A 20,722-nucleotide genomic window follows, 5' to 3' on the forward strand; every position below is an offset into this window, starting at 1 on the left:
TTACAAAGACGTCCACATTGTGTTAAAATGTATTGTAATACACTGATTTCTACTGATAATTTCTTTTTTATATTTAAAAGGACCATTTAACAAAGTTTATACAAAATTATTGAAAACTGGCTTTTTAATAATTAAAAATTAAACAACACAGTTGAGACTTTTCTCTGCTTGCAGTAAATCATGATAACTCAGTTAATATGCACAACAAAACATTTAGATTAATTTGCACTTTCAAGGCAGTTATTAATAATGATTATAATTAACATGAATAAGTCATTTTTTAATAATTACATTTTCCATTGATTATAACGTTTTTAATTCTCAAATGGATAAGGCCTTGATTTTATCACACAATAATCAGGCATATCAATAATTTGCAAAAGAAAAATAATCTAACTAACAATAACCTAAAATGTGCTTACATTTTCCCCATAACTTAAAGTCTACTTTACTTGTTTAGAAGAAACTGGTGGGGCATTGACATATATACACAAAACAAGGCAAGAGGAAAAACAAGAACATCTAAACTTAAACTGAGAAATAAAATGTAGACAATAAAATCAACACTTCTGACTTCAACATTAATGGAGCAGCATCATGGTTGAAATGTATAGTTTTTTAGTATAAATAGGCTACAGACTGTTCAAGTTAAATCACTTTAATGTGTATGCATATTGCGTGGAAGTCTGCACACAGTCGATTCTGTAAATTCGACTTCGGTCTTATTCAAAATAAATCAAAAATAAATCAAAACTTCAGTAGTGTATGTATTTTTTCCTGGCAACCTTAATTGTTTCTTATTAGAAATAATACACTTTGCCCCATAGCGAGTTTTTTTTTTCTTTTGATAAATCATTACAACCGTGATATTTAAAACAAGCCCAAATCTTCAGGTTCAATACAATACAAAGTATCGTTTTAATAGCGCCGTTGTTTTATCAGTAATTATTATCTATATTCTATCAGGAATTTTGTATTATGGTAATTTACTTTTCGGACCCTACATTTTATCCTGTTTTCTAAACTTTGCACACAATCGGGAATGAGTGCACTGATGTGTGTGTTGGTAAAGAAATGGAAAAACTAACGATGTTGATTAAACATCTGGTGGATGTTGAAAATAAATGTTTTTTTAACAATAGAAATACTGTAACTTCTGCAAAGGAGAAATCATAAATGTCATCTGTGTCGTCGATTAAGTGTTCTTTCAGTTTATGAATTACTGGTCTGGGGAAATACATTTAGCATAAGTCAGGTTTTCATAAATTGTGGTAAATTGTTTTTCTATTAAATATGTTGACCTTTTGCACAAGAGTAATGATATGATGTAATGCTCCTTGTATGACTTTATATTGAAGTAGTGCTGATTAGACCCTCTTAGTTATACGTGTTGGTAATATAGTTGCCCTGTTGTGTAGGCTACATAACATTTATTAACTCTAAAATAATAATAATCATATTAGGTTCTTTAGACATATTTAAAGACGTTTTATGAGTTGGGGGTAAATAGTGAGGACTCCTGTCATATTTGGCAACAAGTAGTTTGCAGGTCTTTCCTGACAAGGTCGACTCTTAATGAGTTAAATGTTTACACACTGTAACTACACTGGGCTCCTGCTGATTAAGAAAATAAATTATCTCATGTAACTGATGTAAAGATCTGGTGAGAAGGTAATGTCAATAAATCAGCTGTACTGTACCTTTGCGCCGCTAAATTAGCATCCACCACGCCGACATTACGCACCCACGACCGGATTGGATCCATCTCTTCAAGACTTCTCTCTTTTAATCCGCTCACTTCTCGTATCAGATGCTCCTGGATGCCAAACATTTAAGCCCTTGCCTGCGCGTTTCGGTGCACTTCTTTCAACTTAACACAAAACACCAAGAGTTGGAGAGCTAAAGCACTTTGGCAAACAACAGAAGGTCCACCCCAGGCGCTGCGCTCCTCCAGAGGTTTAAAAAAAACAAATGACCGATGCTGTGTGGTGTTCTTTCAGAAACGCCTCAGATAATGATCCACGCAAACTTTCTTTTAAGGCTGAAACGAAGATAATAGATATATTCCACCTCTAATTGAAAGCATTGTCCAAGCGCAAGTCTCCAGCGTCACTTCGAGCGCAAATGGTCACCTGCTCGGTGGCTCCTCACACACTGCAGAGCGACTCAGAATATTCAGTCAATACGTGTGTGCAGAAAGTCTTCCTTTGTCAGAGGGCCAGATCGGATCAAAACAGTTGATCCGAGGGCCAGGAAGCTTGCAGTGAACCGCTGTCTTGAAGCATGAATGAGACCCTCTGCCGGGATAGAGCTGGAGGAGGGGCCTTAGTGCCATATGGGGGACCGATTGTTGAAATGGATGCTCTCATTGGTGTAAAGTGCATCCGTTGTTTGGACTTCTGCCAGATTCAGCATCCAACCAGTGACTCTTGAGGCAAAGTTTTCACTCATTAAGTTTGGCCGGGTTGATGATGAAGGGAACACACACAATTTGGCACATTTGAAGCATACACTTCTCAAATATGTTGAGAAATGTATTTGTGGTGTGACAAATATAGACATGAACGAGTTTCTTTGTAGGTGTGATGATAAAGGGGGGTCTTTACAATCAATATTATTCAACCTCCACATTGTAGACAAATGCTCAAAGTGATAGGGTTTTAGTGTTGTACTTGTTATACTTTTTTGTGTATCTATGAATGTGTTTATAAAAGCCACACTTGAAACGTTGGTTTCAATTATTCTGTACATGCTGCCCTGAATGGTCGCTACACCAAATCCTGTTAGGTCTGTTCATTCAAGTCAAAATCTAACACAAGTGCGCTCTCGACAGGCGCGCATTCAGCAGCTCCACCGTCTGCTCCTTTGAACCAGTGATTCCGCTGAGGAGCATCGCATCAGTGTCAGCCGCAACAATGGCCGTCTGGTTGGTCCATCAATCACCGCACAGCGCACAGTGCTGCTCTCTGATTGGACCCTGACAGAGCCCGAACTGAGTTCTCAATCAATACAAAAGAATGGCTTATCAACAGTGGTGTAAAAGTAGATGTACTCAAGTACAATTTTGAGGGACTTGTACTTTACTTGAGAATTTCAATGTTGTGCTACTTTGTAATTATACTCCATATTTCAAAGGTAATTGATGTGCTTTTACTCCACTACATTTATTATATATTTGGTTTCTTTGCAGATTTTGTTTAATGATGTGAAATAGTTTCAACACTTAAATAATACTTTAGTTACACCTGGAGTTACCCTTACAAACTACCCTGCAGTATACAAAGGAATTCAAATTAGCTGCACATTTACCATGTGATAAACATTTTAATGCATCAATAATTATAATCAAAACATATATATTATTCTGAAATGGGCAAATCTGCATACTTTTGCTTTGTGTTACTTTAAGTATATTTTAATGCCAAAACTTTTCTACTTTTACTTGAGAAAGTGCAAGATCTGAGTACTTTTTATCAAACCCACAGAGGTCTTAAAATCAGTTCAAAAATAAAAAGAGAGGCTTCCTAAAGTGTTTTTTTGTAAGGTATCTTTATCATATAACAAAATGTGTTGATGTTATAAAAAGTATGTTGAGTTATTTTGGATAAAGTCTGGAGTTTCTTTAGCACGCTGATTTGGGTCATTTCAGGATAAGCAGAAATAAACCTAAATAAAGTAAAAGCCCTAGCTCTTGACATTATTTATTGATCATAATGTAATTCAAAAAAATGTTTGTGTTTAGGCCCAACAAAAGCTTTTATTTTTGCAGACTAAAAATTAATTTCCGCTTCTGTTCATCTGGCGTTGAAAAGGAAAGTTTTTTTTTCATCCCCTGGTCCTTTGGCCCTTACCGATACTATTGTCTAAGGGTGGAGTTTGTGCGCCCGGACAATGAATGTAAATCTCCCCCCTTTGGATCCCGCCTCAACCCACCATCTGCCAGCGCGGGACAAAGTCAGATGTTCCCCCAATTATGAGAGCAGTCTTGGGGAATCCTGCTGCTGAGTCTACGCCCCGTCTCCGTGTCCCTCACACACTTCCCCACACATGATTGACAGCTCTACTTAACCATGAACAATCTGTATATGATGACACACTTTAATACAAATTCCTCTACTGAAATACAAGGAGACGCGATCTAGGTTATCGGTGGTTGGGCTGTCTCTTTTATGTGAAGCAACATTGAATAAACTCGATTGATGCTCAAAAACTCAGGTAATCAACCCAGAAAGCTTGAATATGTTTGCAAGAAATCAAGGCTTCTGCAGACTCGAATTCACCCAAAGAGAAAATATGAATTACAAACTTGGACTGACTTTTCATTGCTAATGTTGGGTGGTGCCAGACTTCCAACACATCAATCATCAAACTAATTTTAGTTGTCAAACAGGTTTATGTGCCATCACATAAGAATGCTTTGTTAACTCATCTCATATAATTTGTTGGCCTATAATGAACCCACACAGCCTATTACCTGCGTTTATTTGGCCTGTTTTGGAACGCTTGATCTCGTTTGCAAAAAAATACATTAATCACAATCCTTTAATAGATTGCGTTTAAAATGTGTTCTCCCATATCTCACAAACGTAGCCTATATTTGGTTATATAATATTGGTTCAAATCGTATTGCTTGCGAAACTGAAGCTGGCTGGAAGTTGTACATGTTTGGCAGATTAAACAGATTAAACAGATCAAGTCTCGCCCTATTATTTGCATTATGTGTGTTTTGTGATGTGTTTCTGCAGCTCAGCCCCACAGGTGCGCCAGGCTCGGCCGTGATTATCATCCCCACCCGCAGGACTGCTGTCTGAATGTGGGGCTTTTCTAAATTGCTGGAGCGGAGAGTCGGGGCGAAAATGGGGGATTAGTCAAACCACAAACGTCTTTCTAATCAATTTAACCCGCTGAGACGGTCAGCCCGTGTGTTTTAGGGAGGAGGTGAGGGGGGGAATCAGTGACTGCTAAACCAAACAATGGGGTATCGTGTGCCGCTCGTCCTGCCCAGCATTCCCCTGCTCCCATGGGACACCCGGAGCCACTCTGTGTGGATGGCACTGTGTCCACGGAGGTCAGAAGGGGCGTGGTGTGTGTGTGTGTGTGTGTGTGTGTGTGTGTGTGTGTGTGTGTGTGTGTGTGTGTGTGTGTGTGTGTGTGTGTGTGTGTGTGTGTGTGTGTGTGCGTGTGTGTGTGTGCGTGCGTGTGGAGACCAAGCAGCTGGTTTCCGTTCTCCTAGAAAACAACAGAGCTAATGCGACCCACCACGTCTCCCATCGATCGCCATATATTGCGCTGCTTTTTTTGGTTTACTTATTTAGGATTTAAGCATGCAGATCCCCCGGGGAGTGTCGGCATCCCCAATTAAAGCAGAGTGACCACCTTTAGCCTCATTTCTTCAGTATCAAAAAAATCTTCTGCTCCAAACATTTGGATTAATCTTTATAAAAGCCTTGTTGTGATTTAGAGTCAAATAATTTCCTTTAAGAACAAATTGCAATACGGAAACAAAGCACATAGAAGGCTTTAAAAAAAAAATGCATAGCAAGTTTTAAAGCCAGTTGTTGATTATGAGTCTATTGTGCTTTTCCAGTTTTATAAAACTTGATATATTTGTATTCTGTTGAATTGGGTGTAATACATCATTATAGTTCTCCTTTTGAATTACAATCAACCTTTCACCTTCACTGCAGACACTTCAAATCCCTTTCACTCACAGTGAGTGAGTAAGGGATTTGTTTACAGCCCACCAAAATACTCCTGTGGTTTAACAATTGTCTGACAAAAACACAACTTCTTAAATATATTAAATTACATATCATTACCTAATATTATAATAACTTTGCTTTAGAAAAAGGGATTGCATTGACCTCCTGCTGAGGAAAAATAACTTAAAAACTGGGCTGATTCTTGATAGTCCATGTGTAAGTATTTAGAGGGAATAAAGTTGTTAAATGTAGTTATTGTAGATACAACATAAATAAATATCCATTCCATTTATTTTATTTACTCTAATGGAAAGTATTAAAACGTCTGAAGCTGAATTTGTTCAAAGCACAGATTAAACTTTGTGATCTATTTAGATGTGTTGCTTTATGTGTAAAGAAGCTCTGGTTTATTTTAAGAACCATTAAGTCCTGTTAGCAGAGCAGAAACGTACTAAAACCACCACAGGTTGTGTCTGCTTTCTTTAAAAGATTGTATGTCAATGCCATCTACTGGTCTGGTTAAGAATATCATCAACTGTGTTTTAGGGGGGGTCTGCAAACACATACCATCTCCTGAAGTCTCTGTCATTATAAATATCATTCGTAGGCAGGGTTCAATATATTATCATTTATTAACATATACATTTTAAAGTGACTTGCACTATCACAGCAGTTGTAGCCTTTTTTAAATATAACATGACATTAACATTCATTCAATAGATATTCTCAAGAGGCAAAGGACATTTTGAAGAGAAAATAAAATGATTAAATCAAAATAAAATAAGAATAAATATCACAGATCAAGTCAAGTAGCTTTTACATTGTTTTTCAGTAGGGCAGGTATTACTGAATTATAAATATTCCTTCATTCAATACAAAAGCTTTTAGATAATCAATTAATGCAACCTTTTTTGTGCTGTTCGGTCAGTAGGGCCACAAAAAAAAAAGTTGTTGATGAAGATGTTATTTTGTCTATAACTGGGCTTTTTCTCCATTTATAGATATAAGTAGAACACTATAATTACTTCAACTAACTCTCAGGACAGCTCTGCTTCACTTGAACCTCTGAAAATGTAAAATCTGAAAATGTAAGGCTTGTCCTGCCTTGGATTTTGGTGCAATTCAGTAAAACCACAATAGAAAATGGAAAGTGCATCCATCGGCAACATTTAAGGGCTTCATATAGCACCACATTTTTGCAGTAATTTTAGGATGTCATGGGTCTACAGCTGAAGAACATTTTTTTACTCAGTAAACAGAAAATGCCCTGAGAAGGAACTGTCAGCGGTCAGACCGCTGTCACCATAGTCAGACACAAGATAGACCTTGTCCCACTTCTCAAGCTTGATGATCATACTGCCACTTGCTGAGATGTAACCGCTGTGCCTGGTGGTGAATGAGTGCAGAACCCTTTTTCCATTGCGCATCAGATCCACAGTGGCCTCACGGTTGTAAATGGTGGCGTGAAACTGAAACTCATAAACACCCCGATACTCACACGTAAAATACCCAGTATTGCTGTCATAGCTTTTCTGTCCATTGTAGATGACTTCGGAAAATTTCAAGGGTCCACCGACTTTGAGGATGTTACCGAGTCTCATAGAGAAGGCAGAATTAAACATGGTGCCTGGAGGCCCGGGGGCTCCAGGGGGTCCAGCAGGGCCGGTCAGACCACGGCGCCCTCTGGGTCCTGTATAAAAAACAGACATGAGTACAATTATACCAACAGGACCTTTCTATACAACCATTTTAAAGTTATAATTCTAAATGTAGGGTAAAAATGCATAAGCTGTAGTTTTACCTGCGGATCCATTTTGGTTAGATCCTGGGTAATAAAAAGAGGAAACAGTCAGTATTTTTCAAGGATTATAATGTTGGCACTGATCTTGTTTAGTTTACTGTGTCAGATTTCAGGACAAATACTAACCATCATCCTTCCATGCATCGAGGTCAAAAGCTTCGATGTTCGCACATGGGGTGTAACCCGATTCTCGAGGACGGTACTGGAAGGGTTTTTCTGGGACTTCAGTTATACCAGTATTGTCACAGATGATTCGGGCAAAAGAGGTGTTTTTCAGTGACTCCCTTTGGGCCTCAGTGAACACTCCATCGTTCTCCCACCAAAGTCTGAAATTGGACAATTTGTTAATATATAACGATATTGAATGTAAAAAAGAAAATAACAACACATACCATTTTCCACATTGTGAGCAATGTCAGTTGTGTAACATACCGGTCTCCCTTGCGAATCTTCTCAAACTGAGTGGCAATCAGGCAGGCAAAGAGAGGTCCCACTCTTCCTCCAGGGACAAAGGGCTCAGCCACTCCTCCAAGCCACACATCGATGTTTGCAGGTGTTCCATAGAGATCCATAAATTTGGTGGCCAGAACCGTGTTGTTTAACACTTCAGCCAGCTCTATCAGGTTACGTGGCTGTGAAAGCCCACAGAACTTGCGCCATTTGTTGTAGCCTATAAGGAAGTACACAGCGTTAAATTGTTGCCATGTTTTAGGTGTGTGATCTTTAATACCTGTAGGAACAATTATTTTATACCTAAACAATACATAGGTATAAAAACTAAATTACCAGAGATTCCATGGTCTCTGCCTCTCTGCATGTTAAGGGCAGCCAGATCCAAAGCCAACTTGTTGGTGAATTTGAAAAGCTTGTCCCTTAGCTCTTCAGGCATCATTTGATCCTGCGTGTTCAGCTTGGCCTTACTACCCACAAGGCCCCTCAGGACTGGGTCCAGACCACCTGAGGAACACAATAGATCATTTAGGGTCTAAACTAATTCTCTGATTAGGTAACAACAAACAAGTTAAAGATCTTGGCCAAACCTTCAAAGACGATCCTCCACGGTGTGAAGAAGGCTTTGTGAAGCATAGGGCTGGGGTATGTGGGGTGATCAATGAATTGCTCATTAAAACGAGGCATAACAGGCGGAATCATCAGGTGAGCAAATCGGTAAGCAGCAGTAGCGAACACATTAGAGATGCTGGGGTCAACACTGTCATCATAACCAGGGTAGGTGGACAGCTGCTTGGCCATGAAGTCTGGACCAACAATGTGAGCCAAGTAGTCCCTGAAAGTGATAACCTAAAAGACAGAAAACATTTTAATGAACAATGCTTAATAACGATCCCTTAAATCCTCATTGAAACTTTTTTGTAAGCGATTCAGCTAAACCAATTCCTAACCTGCAAATATGCTCCCATGATTTTGCGTGCCTCTTGGTAGAGCCTTTCTCCGTCCCAGTGAGGATTCAGCTTTTCCAGAGCACGGGCCAGCCGATTGTGCTCACGCAAAAACAGAGTGTGTAAAGTGGTCAACGCAATGTTCTCATTGGAACGCTCATCACCTTAAAAGTTGAGAAAAATGTGAGAAAAAGAGCTGTCAGCCCTGTGCAATGCTTGGAATGATCTAACACGTTCAACATTTGTACATCAGTGTATTTGCTGCCACTCACCAGCCTGAAAGCAGGGCACCTCCTCTGCATTTTCATCATTAGTCATGCGAGCTCGGTTGGCACAGATGTTGGACATCATGTCGGTGAAGGGCAGGAGCTCACGGCCGTTGTCATTGTGGATTTTGTTGACCCTCATCAGGCCATGATCTGAACTGAAATCCCGAAGTGAGCGAGCTTTGCTAGGATCTGAACCATACACCTGACCTACATCAATGAAAGCTGTAAGAGCGTTCATCTGCTGACGGGTGGTGCTGGAGCCAAAGACGTGGCCCGTTTGTCCAGAACCACAACCTGCAGCCGATCGGAAGAAAGGCATGCACTCTGCGTCTTTGCCAAAACGCTGGTCGTTGCTAGGAATCTGTAGGGAAGACGAGAAGAAGTTAGCATTCAATGTGTGTGTGTGTGTGTGTGTGTGTGTGTGTGTGTGTGTGTGTGTGTGTGTGTGTGTGTGTGTGTGTGTGTGTGTGTGTGTGTGTGTGTGTGTGTGTGTGTGTGTGTGTGTGTGTTTTAGATGTATGTCTTTCAATGGCGGTTCTAGACCAATTTCACTGGGGGGCAGAGAGGCACATTTAATGCTGGATAAGGCAGACAAAGACAGAGTTCAAGATTTACAATTCTTTCAGTTCAGTTTAACTTCAATGATGTCTGTTTTTTTGTAATGACACTGACCTTAAGGGGGAAGCAGGGCTCTGTGCGTTCACAGCTCTCGTCACAGTCGATCCCATTGTTGAATGAGCGGATAACAGGCGAGTGAGGTGTGAAGGTCAGGTCGTGGTCCGTCCACTGGCCAAAGATGGTTACCATGAAAGTGTAGAGTGGATCGCTTGTCACTTCATCGTTTCCTGTTGCCACAATTCGGTTGGACACTTCTAATACCTGAAGACACAGTGTAGACAGTGAGCACCTACTGTAGTAGTACTACATTCGTCCTTTCTTCATTGTCATTGACCATATTTTAAGGTGTCTTACCAATGGCAGATAGTGATTGTTGATAGTCTTATTATCCCAGCCTCTTGGTTTATAAGTACTATCCTCGTACTCAGCAGGGAGCCAGCGGGTGAAAGGTGTATTGCCGGAGCCAAAAAGGAGGTGTTCCCTATATTCAAGAAATAATAAATGAATTAGTGCTCATCTTTAATGTTTTTTTTGTATTTATTTAATAAAAATGATAGGTGGGAAACCTAGACAGCTGCTTACAACCAATACAGTAACATGAAAACAAAAACAGAATCAAACTACTCATAAGTTAGTAATAAATGAAAGCTATATGTGCAGTTGTCCACAATAGTCAGGGAAATTAAATGTAAGGTTTCTATTTAATAGTTGACTCACTGGTTGTTGCAGGTGCTGCTTGCTGTGCGATACGGCGAATAGAAACTCGCCCCGCAGGAAGGGGACCGATGTCGGGGGGAGCAGCCTGTCAGATCAGCGATGACCCCCAGAGTCTCCTCAGTGATCAGATCTAAATGAAGTAAGAAACATTAGTGACTCAGCTGCAGAGGTGGGAAAAGTTCTCAGATCTTGTACTTGAGTAAAAGTAGAAGTACCAGAGTGTAGTAATCTACAAGTTAAAGTTCTCCAATAAAAATGTGTAAAGTAAAAGTAGCAAAGTGTTAGCATCAAAATGTACTTCAAAAGTATAAGTTCTCATTATGCAGATTGGCCCATTTCAGAATACTATACATGTTTTGTTTATTTATTGATGCATTCATGTGTCTATCAAAGATGGTTGATTTGCAGCTAGTTTTAATAACGTTGTATTCTTCAGGGTAGCTTGTGAATTTACTCCAGGTATAACTAACGTTTATTTAAGTGTTTATTACATTTCAAATCATGAATCAAAATCTGAAAACAGTAACTAAATATATTTATAAAATGTAGTGGAGTAAAAGTACACGATTTACCTCTGAATTGCAGTGGAGTAGAAGTGCAATGTATAGCCAACAATTGATATACTCAAATAAAGTACCAAAAAATGTTACTTAAGTACAGTGAGTAAGTCTACTTTAATAATAATAATAATAATACATGGGATTTGTATAGCGCTTTTCCTAATGCTCAAAGACCTTTTACATAAAATCAGAACAGAAACAATACAAAGAAACCAAAAAACGTAACGATATACAGATGTTTCTAAGGAAAGTGACGGGGAGCTGTAAATGTTGCACACCTGTGGCATTGATGGAGCGTCTTCGTCGTCTGTGCAAAGACTTCTGGATCAGCTCTACGGCGTAATGCATGTAGTCTGCGGCGCGCACTGCATTTCGGGTCAGCCCAACAGGCTGCTTCAACGTCCGCAGGATGTCTGAGGGACTCACCGTATTCCGCCTCACGCGTTCAATGCTCCTGTGTGGTGAGCAGAGACAACATTGATGAATTCATACATTAATAGGAACTAATACCTTCGATTTAGTCTTTCAAAAAGGTTTGTACACTCACACTTGTCTGGAGTATTCGTAAGCTGAGTCAACATTGGCCTTGGCTGCGATCACAATTCTCTCAATCTCAGCTCTGCTCAAATGCGATTCTGAAATGCCACATCAGAGACTTTTACAAGATATATTTGTGATGCAATACTGTAACATAAAACTCAAACATTTGAACTGAGATAATTATTTCTGAATCAAGGCAAGTTTATTTATATAGCACCTTTCAACACAAGGTAATTCAAAGTGCTTTATAAAAATGAAAAACATTAGGAGCATTAAGAAATAGTGCAGCCGCGGAACACATTATAAAATGACATTTAAAAAAGGTCATTATAACGAGAAGGAGGATAAAATAAACATAAAACAAGCAAATAACACAGGTATAAAAAATCATTAATAAAAGCTATGTAACCTATGAATAGTTCAATTAAAAGCAGCGGCAGAAAGAAAAGTCTTGATCTAAAAAACGTACAATAAGTCAAATATTTAAATATATCTTAGTGGCTTTTGTAAGCAAGAGGAAGGTGGAAGCACTCACCAGCATTCACCTGGCATTGCGAGCTAAGGTAAAGCCCTGCAGCCAACAGGCACAGAAAACCCTTCATTGCTGCAAAAAAGACAAATAGGCCTATGATCCAGTCAGTGAAGCAAGAGGTGCAAATCTTCAGCCACTCTCAGAAGTGTGCTGCATGTAAGTTGTCGGACAATTTATAGCCGGTGTGTCGCTTCATTGCCGCCCATTTGTTGTCCGGAATTCCGATCTTTTCTTCCGCGTTCTCACTCAGCATCCCTGTTGAGCAACTTCAAGTCTGCCAATTAATGACGATCAGCGAAATAAATAAACCTCGCACGAACTGTCAATCAAAAAATCAATGTAGCTGCATGCTTTCACCGTGTTATGAATCTTGTTTTTCACAGAAGAACAGAAACTCTTAGAGATAGTTAACCCGAGAAAAAAACGTTTTCACACATATTACACATTTTGCGTTGTCATTTATTCGTCAATAATCATTTTCACCATGAATAAATGTCTTGTTCATATTTATTTGTAAATTCTGCATACATTTATAATATAATACTTTTGGATTAGAGAGCTCCAGCGCTTCACTTTAAGAAATGATATTCTGAAAATGCTCTCCCTCTTAATGTGTTACGTTACAGTTTTTCCATAACACAAAGTTACATTCCCAAATCTGGATTGTTAATTTTAATTTTTACTGTATTTTTGTGTCTATTCCTTTCAAGGTAATTTCTTGTTTCGAGTTTTGAGTATTTATTAAAACATTTTTGAAAAGTGCTTTGTGAATATTATGTGGGTCTGGTCCTACACATAAAGGTCTAGACGATAACGCATTCCACTATAGTATGTAAGTCGATTCCGGTAAAATTAGTTTAAGGAAGTGAATCGTGACGTAACAGTCAAGTTCCTGAAACTCCAAGGATACTGTGTGGCTGCATGCCATTGAAACTCAGCATTGCGTTTCCTGCCAAACGAAAACATCTTCCTGACCTGGACCAATGCTGAAATAAAGGGTCTGATGTTGTCCTATAGACCCGTGAAATAATTAACAATATGTCTACCAGCACCTGAGCATTGGATAACAGCTCATTTAATAACCGGCTAATGTCCAAGCTTTTCAATATGATGACAACTTTTAAGACGATCCCAGCTTTTGAATAAACGAAAATTAATGTGTGCTTCCTTTTTGTTGGGATTCTAAACATATATATTAGGCCTACATATAAATACCACTTAGGGTTATATAAAGTAAAGTTTTTAAAGTATTATTTTATTTTATTTGCACACAAAAAAACGTACTTTAACTTGCGCAGCTTTCTGCACAATAGGGGAACATTACTTTTTTTTATTACATTTGGATATTAAACGCAATTTGGGGGGGGGGGGGTTGCTGTATATCGGTGTGTTGTTGGTGCACAAACACGCACGCAGACACGCACACACACACACACACACACACACACACACACACACACACACACACACACACACAATGATAACTTGTTCTTATCATCTCAACAGATTCCCAGCCAAGACCCTCTGCTTTGGGGGAAACACAGAAGACTGTACTTCTTTCTTTGGATGTATTTGTGCTTTTAAGAACTATAATTCTCATTGTGATGGTAAGCACTAATCCCCATCTGCTATAATTAGGTTTCTGGGCGAGTCTCGTGTTCCACCTTTATTATTATTAATACCTGTGCATGTCATCAAGTCAAATCTCTACTAACAGAAGCAGCCAGTTTATCAAACTCAACTCTTTTATTGCGAACCAAGTTGAGAACAGAGTTTCAATTTTACAGAATCTTATTTTATTATTATAAATTGACCTCATTGCATGCAGTCAGAGATCACACATCAGATTGACAATTGATGTGCTTTAAGCTAAACCACATACCTTGGCTTTTGGTAACCCAGGTGTGTCCATCTTTAAAAGTATGTTGCCCTTTGTTTAAATGATTCCTTGTCATGCAATGCCAGCGCCAGAATTTTTCATTATGTAATCCAATTCTTTTTTGGGCAAAGACCAACAATGTGCTCCCGAAGAATGTTGGAATTTGAACGATTTCTTTGTTTTATGTGATCAATTACAAAAATTAACACTACAAGATACACATTTCCAAGTGGTTTATGCTTGATAAGCTGGGTGGCCTTTTGAATTCTTCTCCACATGTTAGTTGAATGGATCCTGGAACTGTATATGTTGTGAATGAAAGCAAACTGTATCCCAACAGCAGCCTACAGGGAAATCAAGGTTCATTTTGCAGGCATGTCAGCACACGGCTGAGTCCAGCAAACAGCTTATAGCTACCTAAAGTTAAAATGTTTTAGCATGAATTCACTCTTGATATAACTTGAGCTGGACTATGTTTGATAGGTTTCTGGCATTGTATCAACATAGACATTAGCACGAACAGGATTGCAAATTGGCTCAACAGGTTGTTTCTTCGTTCATTCCTCCATACATGAGTAATGCTCCTGTACGGCATGGAGATGTCGGATCATTGAGCATTGACATAATATAGTGACACACGACCTGCAATATTTTTATACTTTCATTTGAGCAGTCCACTGCAAACTTTAATCACAATCTCTTTAAATGTTGATGTCTTGTAAACTCCTGAAGCTATAATGCAGGTTAATTCAGGTGAACAATATCACTGCAAACCTTGCTGTAGGAACTGTTATGTCATGGTAAATGTTCTTCTGTGAACATCTTATTCAGCTTTATTTAAATAACTAAATAGACATAGTCATTCGCAAGTGTGAATAATGAAGCTTTAAAGCTTATATAGCACTTTTCATACAACACATGCAGCTTAAAGTGCTTCACAAAATGACACATCACAAGTTAAAAATAAACCCTAAGAAATTCCCCTCAGATCATCTGCCAATAACTTTAAAGGTGCAGCAAAACATAACATCTGATCAGGCCAAGAGACACAAGGAGGTAAAATGTAACAAAAATAACATCTGATCAGGCCAAGAGACACAAGGAGGTAAAACGTAACAAAAATAACATCTGATCAGGCCAAGAGAAACAAGGAGGTAAAATGTAACAAAAATAACATCTGATCAGGCCAAGAGAAACAAGGAGGTAAAACGTAACAAAAATAACATCTGATCAGGCCAAGAGAAACAAGGAGGTAAAACGTAACAAAAATAACATCTGATCAGGCCAAGAGACACAAGGAGGTAAAATGTAACAAAAATAACATCTGATCAGGCCAAGAGACACAAGGAGGTAAAACGTAACAAAAATAACATCTGATCAGGCCAAGAGAAACAAGGAGGTAAAATGTAACAAAAATAACATCTGATCAGGCCAAGAGACACAAGGAGGTAAAACGTAACAAAAATAACATCTGATCAGGCCAAGAGACACAAGGAGGTAAAACGTAACAAAAATAACATCTGATCAGGCCAAGAGACACAAGGAGGTAAAATGTAACAAAAATAAAAGAAACTCGTTAAATCATAATGGTCTGCTTGTTTTTGCAAAGATCATATGCAAATGTAATACAAATACATCAAAAGACTTGACATTAAAGCTATACATCATAAGAACAATGAGTTTGAATTAGATTTTGTTAAGGTGACTTCTCAAATCAGATTAGAACGCTGTTGCTCTTGTCAGTAGTTGTTTATAGGATTATAATGTGATTGTAAGTTGCACCTTTGATGGAAATACAGGAACATTCAAATACATTTCCATAATTAAAAGCTGTCCTTGACAAAAATATATTCACTTGTGTGTCTGCTGTCTTACGAACTAAACAACGACTAACTTAAAAATTACAATATAGATTGAAATCAAACGCTTAAGAAACTCTTCAGATTTATAAAAGTTACAGGCTTGGAGGTGTATATATATCTCTCTTGCCCTATTCGTTCTCCCCAGCTGACACGGAAAAACCTTTCTGTCATGGAAAAGAAGTGCGTGACTTCAGCTCCACTTAGAAATATTCCCCTCATTGAGTCTTCTCATTGTGTTGACTGATATAGATCCATGTTCATTCCCCATTGTTCGGGAGGTTATAAGGAAGGCTCTTCATTTCATTACTAATTGTTCTCTCCTGTATTCATTGTATAGTCTGGTCTGATTGTTTTGCAAGTTGGTCATGTCATTGTAAGTGGCTACTGTCAGGAAAAAAAAAATGATTCCATATAAGCTGTCAATAAAAAATTGGCTTTAACCTGTGTGCCTGCTGTCTGAGGAAATAAACTCACTAATTTAAACCGACAATATTTAGATTAAACGTTGAAGGAACTATCTCACATCATATGTTATGTGCAGGTGTGCATATCTCCGTCCTCTGGCATGGAAACTGTGTAACTTTAGTGCTGCTTTTAAGTCTTTTTCCTCCTTTAGACTTCTCATTGTGTTGACTGATGACCCGTTTTGTTTTCGCTCCCCTTTTTCAGGGAGGATGAAAGGGAGTCATTTAGTTTAATTTCAGATTTGTCTCACTTGTACATGTGTTAATAGTCAGGGGTTATTTTTGCAAGTTACTAATGTGATTGCGAGTAGCTACTGTGCTCAGGAATGCAGGAAAAAGTAAATAATTTGTCATGATTTCAAGCAGGCAGGAGCAACATTTGGTGACCCTAAATGTATTTTTAAATCCAACGAATGTGCCCCCCAAGGTATCCTTACATAGGAGAATGGCATGGTGCAGTTCCAAATCAGATGCCCTTCATGCTAGTAAACTTTCTGCGTGCTGGTGCCAAACACAATGTAGCTGTTGCCGGTTTCATCCATTTGGATTTTCCCATCTGACAGCCAGAGTATGTCAAATGTCAAACTGTCTCTTATACTGCCTGACAACGCCACACAGTTCTTCAAGTTCATCCTATAGTTTCGGGCAGATTGAATAACCAGACTACTGAGACTCTGACAAACGTCTACTGATGATCATAAATCATTCAGATAGCTATACTGTGTGTAGGCCTAAACCAGCTGAGGAAGGGTTTTGTTATGAACATTTTGAGTTTATATTTGACCATGCATGTATACAATATGATGGCACATGATGCACATACAAAAAAGAAAGACTCCCCACATCATTTACAATTTCTTCTCACCCTAGAGAGATCTTCATCACGTTTTCTCTACTGATAAAGAAAACAGAGTGATCGTATCGTAGGGTTTGGCCTCAGTAGTCATATGATTATCTTGAATGTTGACTACCTTACGGGAAAGATGGGAGTGCCATGTGTTTACATGTTCCTCATCATTTACTGTTGTTTCTGGGTTTCACTACCTGGAAGTCTGGCAGTCTTGACACACAAGAAGTATGTGGGATTTCCCATTACAAAAAAACTTGTTCTTAAAAATGCATCAAAGGCTGTAGCTCACATGGTGCACGCAGACTTTGTCAACATGCTGATAAAAATAAAAATGACAACAAGTAACTATCATTATCCCATTTCATGATAACTAAACATCATATTTTAATAAATGTCCTCAATATCTCACAATTCTGACTGATGTCTTGTATTACAGTATGTTATAGTAATTCAATCCAACAAGTATAGTTTTTATTTATTGAATTATACAGCAGCATCTCTCTTATTCTAGAGATTTGTATGTCTTTTTTAGTGGAACTGATTTTTTTATGATGCAACCATAATAGTTTTTTTGCCAATTTGCTGAGATTGTTTTCCGTATTCAAGATATTGTATTTTATGTTTACTTGTAATAAAAAAGGAAAAGATTCTGGTTTTAAAAGGCGTTAATATACTGTGAAGTACACTTTGGTTGGAGCTCAATTCAAACCTATACTTAAAGATTTGTTGTGATATGGTGTCATCTGGCAAAGATATGATTCATGTGTTTGAACCATAGACTGTTTCACACTTTTTAGCCGACTAAAACCAACACAAACTTCTCAACAAAATCTTCAACAGCAAATATAGAGTCCTGAAAACGTATTCTCTCAGACTCGGTAAGGGATTTTAAACAACGTTTTCATGTTCTACAAATAAGTCACGCTTAAATGTTCAAACTCTTGCTCTCGAGTGTGTACTCGTCCTCTCCTTGGTTTGAACCATAGACTGTATATATATAAAGGTTTGAACATTGAATGCTATTCTTTTTTTAATAAGATCTGAAATAAACATTTCCCCCAAATATTTGAGCTGACGGTAATAAAACTGGCTAGCCAAAGTAAAGATTATTACTCCTGTGATGGACCAAATGACATTTCAAATAACATCTTCATTTATGGACACCTATGGAGCTCCATCAAATGACAGAATGGAACAAACACACACACCTACTCACTCACACCCATACAGACTCTCTCACACTCACACCCATACAGACAATGTTCCAATGAGACACACACACACACACACCCATACAGACAATGTTCCAATGAGACACACACACACACACACCCATACAGACAATGTTCCAATGAGAGACACACACACTCACACACACACACACACACACACACACACCACACACACACACACACACACACACACACACACACACACACACACACACACACACACACACACACACACACACACACACACACACACACACACACACACACACACACACACACACACACACACACACACACACACACACACACACAGGGCCGTCCCTCCCTACAGGCCGATCATGCAGGCTGCATGGGGCCTCACATTGGGGGCCTCGACTTATGAGCTTGGCTTGTGCGCAGCTCTCAGCGCATGTTGTATAAGTCACATGTCAAACTTTTGCCAATTGCCATATTAAAACATCAGCTGCCTGCAATTCACGACATGAAGAAGGCAGTCTCTGCATAGCATATAGGCTAATGGAGATGCAGTTATTTCCAGCATTCTTTATTTACCATTCATTCAAGTATGTTATGCCTTGTATCTTTCTAATGTACAGGAGGAAGACTGATAAACTGTCTGTCTAGTTGGCTTACATAACAGTTAAAGTTTACAGCCTAAAAAACATGGAGCATTTTATCCCCTTTTATTCATTTTTATGTCAATTTGCACATTTCATGGTGATGCTCAGCCTCTCCCCTTAACTCCTGACAGTCATCATCATGTCAACCACAACACAGAGAAATACTGATAGAAATGTGTGTGTAGTTGTTGATACATTGCTGACAGATCCAGATCCAGATCCTGCTCCTTTTCTGTGCCCTGCTGTCCTCGACCACTTTGAGCCTGTATCCCTCTCTTCTCTCTCGGATGTAGTCAAGCACCTGCGGCCGACAAACTGCACCTCAGACAGCATTCCCTCTCGCCTTCTCAGAGATGTTTTTGATTCAGTTGGAGCAAGTATTTTATTACTTTTAAACACCTCTCTTAGCTCAGGATGTGTCCCAGCTGCCTTCAAACATGCCGTGGTTAAGCCACTACTTAAAAAGAAAAATCTCGACCCCTCCATTCTCGCAAATTTTAGGCCCATCTCCCAGCTACCTTTTTTTATCAAAAGCCCTGGAGCGAGTAGTCTACGCCCAGCTGCAGTCTTTTTTAACCATCCATGGAATCCATGAAAAGTTTCAGTCTGGCTTCAAACCCATGCACAGCACTGAAACAGCCCTTTTAAGAGTTTTTAATGATCTGCTCCTAGCCGCCGACTCAGGTAGCTCAGCTGTCTTGGTGCTGTTAGACCTGACAGCTGCCTTTGACACTGTGGACCATAGCATCCTGCTGTCACGGCTTGAACAGTCCGCTGGCATCACAGGCTCTGCCCTTGCATGGTTCAGGTCCTGACAGACCGTAGCTTCTCGGTACAGCTAGGTGCCTTCTCCTCTGCCAAAGCCCCTCTTACCTGTGGGGTTCCCCAAGGCTCGATTCTGGGCCCCATCCTTTTTCTACTGTACATACTGCCCCTAGGTTCAATTCTCACAAAACATAATATTCCCTTCCACTGCTACGCCGACGATGTACAGATCTATCTGCCTCTCAAAGCAAATGTCAAACACTCACTACAGCAGTTGATGGACTGCTTAACAGAGATAAAATCCTGGCTGAGCAAAAACTTTCTCAACCTCAACGAGAGCAAGACTGAGGTCATCTTTTTTGGACCGCAACCTCCAGCCTCTCCGGTTGATATTCTGGGCTCTCTCAAAAAAAACATCCTCCCCTCGGTCATGAACCTTGGAGTGACCTTCACTAGCACTTTTAAATTCGACAAGCAGGTCAGCACCGTAGTCAAATCCTGCTTTTTTTAAATAAGACTATTGGCCAAAACCAAGTTGTATTTATCTTTTAATGACTTAGAAAGGGTTATTAACGCCTTTGTAACCTCGAGACTGGACTATTGCAACGCTCTGTATGTGGGTATGGACCAGGCCTCAATTAAACGCCTGCAGCTAGTCCAAAACGCAGCTGCACGTTTGCTGACTGGCCACAAAAAGCGTGACCACATCACCCCTATTCTGGCCTCACTACACTGGCTTCCAGTTCGGTTCAGAATTGATTTTAAAATCCTTTTATTTGTTTTTAAAGCACTAAATGGGCTGGCTCCGGCCTATATAGCTGAACTCCTCCAGCGCTACACCCCAGCCAGAGCTTTAAGGTCTGCTGACCAGCTGCTGCTGGTAGTGCCCAAGACCAGGCTTAAAACCAGAGGGC

General features: G+C 39.3%; 2 protein-coding genes across 10 annotated transcripts in view; both read right to left on the bottom strand.

Moving 5' to 3' along the window:
- ebf2 (EBF transcription factor 2) overlaps nucleotides 1-1,831 on the bottom strand; it is a 29,028-nt gene extending 27,197 nt beyond the window's left edge. For all 9 annotated transcript variants that reach the window (XM_034148658.1, XM_034148661.1, XM_034148660.1 and 6 more), the window contains exon 1: nucleotides 1,701-1,831. In XM_034148658.1, the coding sequence (XP_034004549.1) occupies nucleotides 1,701-1,831 (131 nt within the window). The remainder of the gene's footprint in view (nucleotides 1-1,700) is intronic.
- Nucleotides 1,832-6,624: 4,793 nt separating this feature from the next.
- LOC117496826 (eosinophil peroxidase-like) lies at nucleotides 6,625-12,295 on the bottom strand. The gene is made up of 14 exons (XM_034148609.1): nucleotides 12,140-12,295; nucleotides 11,612-11,699; nucleotides 11,343-11,518; nucleotides 10,505-10,634; nucleotides 10,142-10,268; nucleotides 9,842-10,048; nucleotides 9,173-9,530; nucleotides 8,904-9,064; nucleotides 8,544-8,802; nucleotides 8,290-8,460; nucleotides 7,936-8,173; nucleotides 7,630-7,829; nucleotides 7,504-7,527; nucleotides 6,625-7,392 (listed from the first exon to the last, which is right to left on the bottom strand). The coding sequence occupies exons 1-14, from the start codon at nucleotides 12,204-12,206 to the stop codon at nucleotides 6,947-6,949; spliced, it is 2,652 nt and encodes an 883-aa protein (XP_034004500.1). The 5' UTR covers nucleotides 12,207-12,295; the 3' UTR covers nucleotides 6,625-6,946.
- Between the last annotated feature and the right edge of the window lie 8,427 nt (nucleotides 12,296-20,722).

This window comes from Trematomus bernacchii, unplaced genomic scaffold, assembly GCF_902827165.1.
Source record: "Trematomus bernacchii unplaced genomic scaffold, fTreBer1.1, whole genome shotgun sequence".
Lineage (NCBI taxonomy): Eukaryota > Metazoa > Chordata > Actinopteri > Perciformes > Nototheniidae > Trematomus > Trematomus bernacchii.

Coding starts and splice junctions, on each gene's coding strand:
- LOC117496826 (XM_034148609.1), bottom strand. CDS start 12,206: ATGAAGGGTTTTCTGTGCCTGTTGGCTGCAGGGCTTTACCTTAGCTCG. Junction 10,269..10,504: donor AGCAGCACCTGCAACAACCA/GTGAGTCAACTA, acceptor TCTTGAATATAG/GGAACACCTCCTTTTTGGCT. Junction 9,531..9,841: donor AGCCCTGCTTCCCCCTTAAG/GTCAGTGTCATT, acceptor TCTTCCCTACAG/ATTCCTAGCAACGACCAGCG.